Raw genomic sequence first — 12,404 nt, 5'->3', positions numbered from 1 at the left:
TTAATTAATGCTTTGATTTAAAATCTCTGGCCTAGGGTTCATGTCGCTGACCTCACTATTTCGAATAAATACACGGTTCAGTTGAAACAGATCTAAGTTTTACATTTTATAGCTATTGTTTGGATATCGTTTGTTTCGTCCATGTTAGAAAGACCAAAAGTGTTATGTTTACTTGTCACTCAAGCAGTTGCATTAAAACGTTCAAAAGGAGAGTAAACAACTGTAAATAATGAAGTGATGTTAAGTGTTATAAGGGGTAGGATAGGAGCAGACAATTCTTGTTTGATTCTATGCCTGCTCCTGTTACTACTCGCACACATAGAGGAGGGAATAGGAGTAAACTTCTACTTTGATGAAATTGATTTGTAAAACAGATAATCTACACAAACAGCTGTTTCACTACGAGACCTTGAAGAAGTCGGATATTTCTCTGCACGTCCGCCACCATCGGGATGTTGACACTAGACACGTAACGGCCAGAACTTACGTCACGTTCTTCACACTAGGAATGTGAGAGACAAGTTACAAACATATATTTGTATTTGGAAAATATGTAACACATGCCAGGAAATTGTCAAGCTGAGAAATATTATGATCAAATGAAGAAAATGTGTGATGTAATTTTTAATAGTTACAAAGCTCTATTTTGATGATGTAAATTAGCGTGTCTGTGAGTTATTAGCGACCTCTCTATGTGTGCACGAACAAAAGCAGTTTATCTATAATTATTGGCTAAATAAGGCAAAAATTAAGAAAATCTTTCAAGAAGATAGATGAAAGCAATTCTGTTTTTCTCAGGAACTTCAGTATGGTTTTAAAGGCAGGCTCTCCTGTAGTGGCACCTGGACTTAGAGCCTATACTGTAGACAGGAACGGCAAGTATGAGCCCCTTCATGTAGACTCCAACGATTTCCTCACAGGACATTTACAAGGTTTGCTTTTTTCGTTGTATTTGTAAAACTGCCTTGAATCGTCTCTGAAAGTAGTAGAGTAAATATTGTTTGTTAACAGTATACTACTTCTGTAGTACAAAACTCAAACACAGTAAGTGTGTTATATATATATATTTTGTCTGTTGGTTTTGTGTTATATTTTTTCCAGCCACTTTGCTTTTACAAAATGTTTTCTTCGTTTTTTTACTGCCCTCTCGTCGTTTCTTGCAACACTTTAGTTTCTTTTTTTGTGATGTATGCTTAGAACCATATGGCTATCCCTCTTTAGAGCAACTATGGATATAAACACTTTGTCAGAGATTTGATTTATAACACGAATTGTGTCACTACAATATTGCATGGTAAGTTTGAAAAAAACCTTCTGGATTATGTATGAGTGGAGCATGTAGAAATAAAGAATAAAAATGTTGCTCAGTGCTACAAAGCGTGAGAGATTCATGAGTCGTGGGATATAGGAAATTATCTTACAAACAGAAACAGGTCACATGAAATTTTTTAACCAATGAACAATAATTTTTTTCCCATTTTTTTCTTCAGAGAATGAATCTATACATGTGTCTGCTCATTATGAGGAGGACGTTCTCTGCACAACAGTTTATTTCCCAAATGAAACTTACTTTACTGAGGTACTGTTTGTAATAACTGTTTGATGAAGAATGAAGTGTACAGCTGTCAATGACTAATCATGTGTTCTGTTGTTCATTTTATTTTCTTAAATTTGCTTTTTAGTGACACATTTTTAACCGAGAAACATTCACACAAATATGACCAAAATGTAAAGTATAAAATTACATTTATTTACTTGTTCATTTGTTTTCACCAGCCGTCGTGGAGACACCTTCCTTCATCAAGTGGGTGGGATCTGATTAGTTACAGGCTTTCTGATGTCAACTGGAATCATACGGGTCCTTTTTCCGATCCACTAACATTACTGTATGTAGCTTTCTATAACAATGATTAACAGAGATGATTAACAATGATTTGCCATAATTTAACTTTGGTGGAAAGATTCACATTATCCGTTCTGAATTAATGTTTATGTATGTTTTGGTAAGATTACATCTGTTTTTTATTTATTTATTATACATTTATATATTTATGGTGTATTAATAATTGTATTAACAAATTTATGATTAATTTATTACTGATGAATAGATTTAATAGAAATGCTCTAGTGCGGCTTCGATTTGGAATTTCAGGCATTGTGTCACATACGATAATCTTAAGATAATCTGACGATAATAAGAGTAAGACACGCACTATTGTGTCATATCAATGGAAAGGATGAATTTCTTTTCTATAATGCTGTTCACGTCTTAAAAAAAACATTCATCCCAAAATCGTGTTACAATAGATGTAATCATTTAAACAATTGATGCTGATATCAACAGCAAATGAGATAACATTGTGTAATATACCAATGTTTTTATATCTAAAGGCAAAGAGAAGAAATACTATCAAAGATTAGACACTAAAACATATTCTTCATCCACTATTGTGTATTATATATTTTCCCTGTAATATGTTGTTAATTAGTCTTTCGGAATGGGCTTAAAGGCCTTACAAATCAGCTGTCCGTATTCGTATTAATAATAAACAGATAGTAGAGAGCTACGATTGGAGGTCCTGCAGATAAAATTTGTTAAACTTCTGACAAACCATTGCTTCATCTTTGCTTACAGCCAACAACCGTCTTCAGACGAGTCAGTTTCAAGCGATGAGCAGCATCAGAGATGTAAGTGATGACATCATAGTTTACTCGTAAACATTTTAGGCAGTAATTACCATTTTTAAGACAAAATGTTTATCTACAACAATGATAAGAGAACTAGTTCTTACTGAATATGCACGATTCTTCTGAATGTAATCTATTATCGATGTAACCATGATAGGAATCGAAGCTAGTTTTAATATTTTAAGTAAGATATGTTGCTAATCTAGCAAACACAAACCATTGTGATATCTATAACACCTTTAAAAATAATCAGGGCAGTAGCAAGAAATGCACGACTTATTTACATAATTAAAACAATTAAGAAAATTACATAATTAATTTTGTGCAGTCAGCAACATAAGACAAAAACGAGACAATAGTGTCTTGAATAAAAAGTGTTCCTTACGACTGGTTGCCGACTATTCGTTTTATAGCAAGCATGCCAGGTCTAGTGCTTCTGGAGCTATAAGGACAATGGTAAGTAAATTGAACACTCTGGTTGTTGATTGCACGGATTAGGCTGATACAGATGGTGGTGATACTGTTGTAAATGTGTACGAACAATTTAAACTGTCCTTTTAATTCTGTCGTCGTTTTGTTCATGAAGCTTTTCTTTAAAACTTCTATTAAAGAAGGTACTGTTCTTAATACGAACCTTCCAATTTCAGAGAAGGCACTAAAACATTGTAATCGAATTTTGTCTCGACACATGAAAAAACAGAAGCACTAATGTATGTTTTGTCTCGTAAAAGCCGCTTGAAAAACACATATAAAGTCCAAGGTATTACATATACGGCAGTCAACACAGCTACAAGTAGAAATCTACATAGGACGTGAATGTTTTCCACCTGTACCAATGACATTGAAATAAATCACCCTAGAAGAAGCTAAAAGTTTAACCACTTTAGGCTTTTCCAGTTTTGGATCAACGCTTTCTGCATGTTGGATGTGTATTTTTATGTGAATGTAAGGAGATGCTCGCACATTTGATATATAAAAACATAAATATTGTCGCAGGTGAGCTCTATTGAAGAGGCGAACCGAATATTTCGAACACACAGAGTGGAACTTAACGGATAGCCTTGCTGGCTTTGTGATCAAAACAGGTTTAAATGACATAATTTTCTACACGTTGTTGTATCTATGAACAATTTAAGATAAAAGCCGTAAATTATGGCAACCTTTCACATCAGCAGTTCCTTTATGGGTCTTTAAAATCCTCTGTTGTAGATGATGCGAAAGAGTTGTCTGGGGTCATATTTTGATCTGAAAGGTCAAATAGAGATGGAATCAATCGACTAGCTCAGAAGTATTCATCCATGTCTTCTTTTGAGTAAAGCTCATTTATATGCTATCTAATCTTGTGCCAACATATTTTCACCTGTTTTATAAGACTAGACACAGTTCTGCACTTTCTCGTATCGGTCTACTAACGCCTGTATTATGTTTCAGATTCTGGTTCACACGGAATACTCAACCGGGCCAATCGGAGGACCATTCAGCTATAATTATGTAGTGGATCATTGGAATAAATCAGATAAAATTTTCGTAAGTATATCTGAACTACGTAAACTATCAAGTAATTCTATCATTTGATTTTCTTCTGTGTGATTCGTTTTCTTTTGTCTACCGAAATATGCGAATTTAGTAATATGGAGCTGACAAACATCTGTTGCAGTCTACAGTTAGGTACAGAGATGTAGAAACTGGTAGGACAGATCTCTCTAATCTTAATTTTTCTTTTTCTTGTTTTACATCTATAATCTTCCCAGTATAAACAGGATGAGACAAATGCCTTCTGAAAGTTGGAAATTTACATTTTGATGAAAGGACAATAAGACCGTAAGAAACTGGGTAGAATGTCTGACTTTTGCGATAGCGAGGTCTGTATGTCTTAAGTATGCAGACAGACTGGTACATGGTATATGGAAGTGTGATTAGCTGTTTGGAGGATGGAGTGAAAAGGGAACATCGGAAGTAACCAAAGCAGAAAAACTGTGGAAAATGTCAGGTAGTTTTATACATGTATGACTGATGGTGGCAGTAGAATAGATTCTATTGACATGACAGACATTCTCAACTTTCACGTGTTTTAAGTAACGCATCCTGACACTAACTGACAGACACACACACAGACTATTGTTTACGCTTTGAAATGTTCTTTCATGTGTGATTTTATAACATCTTTTGTTTCCATATTTCTATCAGGCTTTCAGTCGTTCACAGCGACATCATGCAGTTCTGCTTAGCGCACTTGTTTACAAGCACTTCTTTTCATGGACACTAATAGCATTTTAGGCACAGCATTCTTAGGCAGTCTCTATATGGGACTGGAGGAATTTGTTCAAGACGTGAGTAACAGTGTGTATAACAGAGCTGTTACCGAGTGCCAATGTGCGCCATTTGTTGTGCATGTTATCAGACGTAGTGTTGAGTGGTTCTGCCACTGGACTTACATAAATGTTAATGCTGTTGTTGCTTAGCTAATGATAATCCACATTAGTTTATGTTGCTTCCCTCGAAACAGTTCGCTTGTTTTAGGACACTGTAATAATTGTAAAGCTTAAAGAAATCTGCAGTAAGCCGATGAGAGAAAAACCGTTTTGAAATTACAATACTGTGCTTCTTTTTTGTTTTCATTGTTTTAGACTTCTTTCATTACTTCTGAAGTGGAGCACTTTAATTGTTTATGTTAAGAGTTATTTCTGTTTACTCAAAGAATGACTCACAAATGTTTAATACGTGTATTAAATTTCACAGCTATTTATTTGTTATTTACAGAAAGGAAGACGGGCTGTATCCCAGAACCGCCTGGACGACTTCTCTGTATTTAGGCGGATTGACTGCCTCATGTGGCAATGCATCACAAGAACCACAGCTCACGTAATGCTAACTGTCCGTAGATAATACTTCTAGTGAAAGACAATAATGTGGTGTCAGTAGACGAAATAAATTACCAAAGGAAAATACGGACATCGACAATCACACTCACTCCTTTCTACCCATCTAGACTAATATTTACAGGTATATAAATACACGAATACTGTGATAAATACACTGTTGTACACTTGTATGACAACATGATAGAGATTGCAGTCGAGTCGTTTTTGGGTAGACTATGTACTGTCCACTTATAGTCAATCTGTGACAGAACACAACACAGAAAATGAAATATCTTAAGTTACCCACAAGAAAACATTGCTAACACTCACTCAATTTTTATGTTATAGTATGCATGATGGATGACTTCTATTGGCTATTTCTACATATCATCATCAGGCTGTAGTGTTATAGATTACTTTATTTTCTCTAGTGAAATAAGAAAAACACCTTTCGTTATAGTCCGATCCGTGAAAGAAACGAATAAACACCGTTTTAGATTAGAATAAGAGAAAATCAATTTGATTAATATATTGGAATGACCAACATGTTAATGTGTATACCAGTAACTTAAAATCTGATGAGGTCACGACATTTTTTAAGTCGATACACAGCCATACTCAGGGATATTACTACTGCGCTATCAGGATTTAAGGATGGTGTACGCCAAGCTGGTAACTGCATGAAGAGTTTCTGATCACTGTCAAAGCAAAAAAGACACAATTTCATTTGATCTTGAGTGTATAAGGAAATCAGAAAGAATACTTAGAAAACAGCTGAATAATTCAATGTAAACAATTCAGTTGAAGACAGGCTGAGCTAATATGGAAGAGACAGGAATATAAAACTTTATTGTACAGCAACTAAAAATAACTCATAAAACTCCTAAAGTTATTAAAAGATAGTCTAGAAGATCAGGAAAGTTACTGAGGCAATGTGAAGTGTATTTATAAGAAATGTTGAAATGGAAGCTGTTACGGGAAAAAGTAGGATGGTTGGTTGTCCCGTATTTAAATCGAGCGACAAAGCATAAGTCCCAGGCGCCTATGTCGTTGTCAATGGCTCGTTTCGGGTGCTAAACTTACTGGTCCAACCTCTTCCAGAAATTGAGTCTTTGCAGTCGAAGATATTCCAAGAACTTTATTTACAGTTTCTACAACAATGTCCACGTAATATACACATCTGGGTAGTCAGCGACACTCCGGATACACAATCAGCGACACACGCTGAGACTAGTAGCGACTCCTGCTCCTCATCAGTCTCATCACAGCGACACACACCTGACACAACAATGAAGTTATGAAGCATTTAAATAAGATAATTACTTTTTAGTTGCCTACTTGAATGACTTGTTTCACTATAGTCTTTTCAAAGTGAATAAACAGAAGCTATATTATTTACTCACTACATTAAAGACGATACCAAACTACCAGACAACTATAGAGGAATCCGCATAGTAAAGTCTATAGTTCTATTCTAAATAAAAGGATCAATAGGTGGATGGAATTAAATAATTCTGTTGGGAAGAGCACTGGATTCAGAAGGCTTTGTCACGACTACGTCACACACTGACGTCACCGCCTGACACACGGTCAATTCATACTGGTCCCTGTAACCACAACTAGTACGCAAGACCATCCGTCTCGGACGGTTTCTTTGGAATGCTAAACTACCCGTTCACCCAGCCAGAGCGTGAGGTGAACTCTCGTCACTACTTTTTTTCGCAAATTAGTTGCACGGGGGATTTCACTTTAGACAGGACGGTTACACGTTCAGACACACTCGCAAGCTACATGACTAAGGGAATAACACTCTTCCTTGACAGCTTACAGGACAACAGTGTCTCTGATAAAAAAAATAAATAAAAAACAAACCTTACTCGACATAAAAAAACTATATGCAGCTTCATAGATTTTCGTAAGTAGGAATTAGTTTGACATTGTATATAAAAAGGTATAAACAGGAAACTTGTAGGCGCTTCTTCGAAGTAGGAACTGACTTTAACAATGTGTCTTGAGTACCTCGGTGGTGAAATAACAATCCGATGCTGCAGCCAATACTATTTTCAATATTTATAAATGAGCTGAAAGTAACATCAGGAATAAGGACAGCACAGTAGTATTCAACTTAATTCGGTGCCCGATCTTATGCAACTATATATTTTACTTTTCGCTAGTGCTGTTACCTTGTTTTCTGACACGCTGGTAGGTTTACAAAACCACTTAATATTCTGAACAGCAAATTCAAATATTGGAACTTGAGGGTACAATTTGATAAATTGAATATAGTGCTCTATAGAATTATAGTGATCTATAGGGGTTTTTTTTTTTCAAAATATGAAGAGTGGTTTTGGGAAAAGAAAGCTAGGGCATTGTGGACACTTAATGAAGTGATTGCTAGGTGTCACCCCCACGAACCGCATGCAAATGCCCTGGTTACTGACGAGTGTAGACGGTATCCTCTCTCTCTCTATGTATATATACCCTTAAACAAAATGAATTAGCGACTGGGCACAAATAGTGCAGCTCCCTAAATCGTTACCTAGAAAGCACTTGCAAACATCTCTTGTTTATTAACGTACGAGAATGCTGTCACAGAAGCTGTACTATAAATACAGTAAGAGAGTTATACAGGAGATTGCTGCTATAATTATTAATTCACAATGTGTAACCCCATTTATCTGGGGCGAGCAAAACTGGGACAATAAACAATATTATTTCACTCTATACAAACTGCTCGCACACTTACAAACATTGATGTTTAGCTTATAGAGTTTCAGCAAATAGTCACGAGAACAGTTAGTCAAAACGAGCTCTAAAGGAGACCACTATTATTCTAACTCAAAGAAGTTTATTAACTTATTGACAGTCCATCTTTCAGTCCATATTGCCATTTCATTACATTGTCTATGTGTTTTATTAAATAAAAAATGTTTTATTCTCTTATAAATTTAAACTTTCGTTACAGGTTTTTATGTGGTCGATCCTCCTTTCTGTTATTAAGACCACATTACAATTTGTGATAAAGGTGTAACCTCATGAATATTTTCTCTGTTCATGCTGACGCCTTCTTCTACCCTTCTACTGGATTTGCGACTTCTTCAAGAGCTTGGTGAGCAATATGATGCATTGACACAAACAAACTGGAATGATGTGATAGCGAAAATTATAGTCTTATGCTAAAACATTATGTGGTATACGTGTTTTGTTAATTCTTGAGTTGGTAGACAGCATGATCTCGTAGAGCGTGAATTACATTTGACACCGACATAAAATTATGAACTTTCTTTTTTGGCGAGGTTCATATTGACCTTTGAAGAGTAACCGTCGTCTTAAAAGTTCTTTTGAAAACTTCAGCGCTTAATATATAAAAGCTGAATCGCTGTCGATCATGTTTTGGGACATTGTCGTTTTACGGAGGGACGATATATCATGGCTGGGTTGGTGGCAGGAGGTCGAATATGACTGCGGCGAGATGGGTTGTGGGACCTGACTGTTCTTCTGAGTTTCTCTTCGTTTTTCGCAGATTAACAAAAAAATACCCCCCCCTTTTATTTTTGCTTAAATTAATGCCTTATTTGCAAAAAATTAGCGTTCTTGTAAAAATATTGATTCTGAGAAGGATGTTTGTAACTGTTGCAACTTTCTGTGTTGCTAAAGCCACGGCTAAAGAGTATAAATAATGTATTTGAAAAAGAGCAATCGTGCTCTACCAGTTAACACGTATGGATGGAGTGCTATTTCTGGAAAGTTGAATGCCCTACAAATCTTCACACATAACAAGATGGTCGAAATATCCAAAGAAAATCATTATGATAAGGATTCACATTTATTTTTTCCAACAAATTAATCAATGAATTGTCAATTTCGTAGGTTTTGAAGTCAGGTTCGTGGAATGAAAGTAGACAGGTTGAGTTTCCTCCTTTGAAGAACATTGCCAGTTGATGACTTGATTTTGGTTTTACCGTAGTATTTAAGTAAGGTATGAGTGCTCTGAGTGAGTACAGTCCTACAACAATACGAGTCAGTGGACATTCTACTTGACTGGCTGACACAGGGCACGAACTGGGGTGCTCCACACGATCCACCAGGGCGAAATGTCCTAACGATCCAACAAAGGTGGTCGTCTACCTCATGTACCCGTCATTCAAGGACTAAACCCTACGGCCCAATAACCTTTGTACCGTATAATAGGTTTGTTTATGTCTGTTTTTGATTTGTAACTATTATTATATATTGGCAGTTCACCAGTGAGATTTTAAACGACGGTTGTATATAAATGAGAAATTTTGGCGACTTATATTTTAAGGGACCTAAAGGCTGAAACGTCGTTTCTTCTCACCACACTCTGGGTTCCATACCATATAGAAATTAACAGGGGAATGAAGAGGCTGATAATTTGCTAAGTTGCTGAACAAAACAGAACCAAAACCATTTAAGTCAACCTTCCGAAAACATAACTATTTCACAACTAGTGAGGAAGAATGGCCATAAAACCAATCAATAAAAATGAGGGTGCAATAGGATTGATGACCCTTCCGCCTAACTGTATAGAGAGTGACTAGCTCTTTACCGTTTTTTTTTTTTTTTTTGTCCATCTGGATCTTGTGTCGCTTTTTAAACGTATTATAACCTATTGTGATATTTGTTGTGTCGTTCTATTTTGTTCTGGAATTGTTCCTTCATTGCTTGTGCTGCGTCGTTTCATCCAATCAATATTTTTCATCACTAACCGGCATTCGTGTACTGTTCTCGCTCCCATCTTGTTTTAGGTTTTTGAACTAAAAGGATAATAACAACTTCTTTATTGACACTAACTATTATTGGACTTGTAACCAATTGTAAACCAGAGATGGAGCAAACTTCTCCCGGTTGGCAGGGACCGGAATTATGGGGAAATGAAGTCGCTTGGCGGGTTCCAAAGATTACTGGATCACAACTCAGATGCGTATTTATCATACACTACTTGCAAGGAAAGTACTACTGGCATTTCCCTGCCATGTAATTGATTGTATGCATTGGGCATTTTTCAGCACATTCAAAACAATATCTTCCCCACAGGTAGTAGGTCTCATAATTCCTTGACAGCAAATTCTTCGTTGTGATTTCAAAGATTTTTCTGAAAATGCTCGTTATAAGAAACAATGAGCAACTGTGCGTGTCAATCGAAATGTCATGCTTCCATCCAATCACCAAGGAAAAACAGCTGGAAATGAGGTACAACGACTTTTCAGTTTGATGTCGGCTTCACCAATTGCTTCAATGACGGCGAACCCACAGTTCTTCTCGACAAAACTGAACTTCTTCAAACTTCTTTCTTTATTCTGGAACAGACTGGAATCACGCGACATCGATTCATGCACTTTTTGACAAATTACACCATCTACTGAACGAATTTGCTGTGCTTGCAATGTTTCTGGTATGCGACCACTAACAAGTGGCATGAGTAGCAAGCTTTCTGGGCTACTTTGTGTTTTACGAATACATTCGCCTGCTTTACAAGTTATTCCGTCCAGTTCTGGTTGCCTTGTTTGCCGTATCCCGCATGCTTGATAAAGTCCTGCCATAGCCTGCATAGCATTGCCATAGCCTGCCAGTAAGCTTCGCCATCAGCACTGCCATGGCCCTGCCATGTTTCGTCGCATAACAGGCAAAACACTTTCACTGCACAACAAACATATGCTTTCTTGTCGACTTTCCGTAAATCTAATTCAAACGAAAACAAGAGAACTCAAAATAACTAACAGTCACTATTAATCTTCGACGCAGTACAGTAAAGATAATACGTCAGTGGGAGATTGCGGCAGAATGTAGGGCCACGGCCCACATTATCATGTACGACAGAACCAGTTCTGCGGGGGCACATTCCAAAATCCCGTCGCGGGCCGGATCCGGCCGCGGGGGCCGTATGTCCCACCCTGATGTAAACCATGCTGCTTTTTAGTGATTTAAATTGATGGACCATGCGATTTGCTACTTGGAATGTTTGAGTTTTTCGATCTCTTGCTCCTCATTCGATGTCGTACATCTGGATATAGATATTATCGCTGTTTACCCTTCACAATCACAACAAACACAAGCGTCACCTTGGCAACGCTCACCGGCCTGCTTGAGTTTCTTTCAGGCGATGAAGCACACGTGTCCACTGTTCCTTGAAATCCTTGATTCACGTTCGAAGTGATCGCAACCACAGGTTTCACTCTGAGTTAACTGATCTGCAAGCTTGGCAAATTTCTCCATTGGATGACGAAAATTGTCATGGAAATACTGACGTTGGTAGGTAACCATTGTAATGACAAATGATGCGAGCGACAGAGTGGCGTAAGAAATCACTAATCAAGCCTTACCTGTAAGATGCCATACACATGGAGTACCTTCACAGTAGCAAACGCCTGTGGACAAATGTGGCTGTGCATAAATCAGAATATTATTAAACCTTTTGTACAGATGCACATACCGCAGGATTGTAGGAGATATTAGACAGGAGCCATCTTTATTGCGCCTAACAATCAGACAGAAATATCATCAAAAGATAACAGGCAGCCAGGATCTCAATCACATAACAATAATTACAATGTCCAATTGTTCGTCTAAACAACAATTTTTGCCCGCAAGGTGAGCATATAAAAGTTATAACAGTATGCATCGAGCAAGCTGAGCAATATATCCAACATACCAGCAGAAAAGACAATCAGCACACATACATTGTAAGCCAGACACATGGTCATTAAAACATGATCGCTTAAAACATGACAGATTACAATGAAATTGTGGCTAAGACAATGGTAATGGTAACAATGTCTGTCATAGTTAATCCATAATACTGTTACTTTTATCCTCTCACCCCATCTCTTTTTT

General features: G+C 36.9%; 1 protein-coding gene across 1 annotated transcript; it reads left to right on the top strand.

Moving 5' to 3' along the window:
* Positions 1–470: 470 nt before the first annotated feature.
* On the top strand, positions 471–3,969 carry LOC112560190 (ADAM 17-like protease). Its single transcript, XM_025231873.1, has 7 exons — positions 471–510; positions 799–932; positions 1,491–1,579; positions 1,777–1,886; positions 2,636–2,688; positions 3,017–3,144; positions 3,898–3,969. Coding segments are annotated over exons 1-7 (588 nt in total). The 5' UTR covers positions 471–508.
* The last annotated feature ends 8,435 nt before the right edge of the window (positions 3,970–12,404 follow it).

Source organism: Pomacea canaliculata, linkage group LG1 (genome assembly GCF_003073045.1).
Source record: "Pomacea canaliculata isolate SZHN2017 linkage group LG1, ASM307304v1, whole genome shotgun sequence".
Classification (NCBI taxonomy): Eukaryota; Metazoa; Mollusca; class Gastropoda; order Architaenioglossa; family Ampullariidae; genus Pomacea; species Pomacea canaliculata.
Note: the sequence above shows the minus strand (reverse complement) of the source record. Positions and strands in the feature narration are given on the sequence as shown.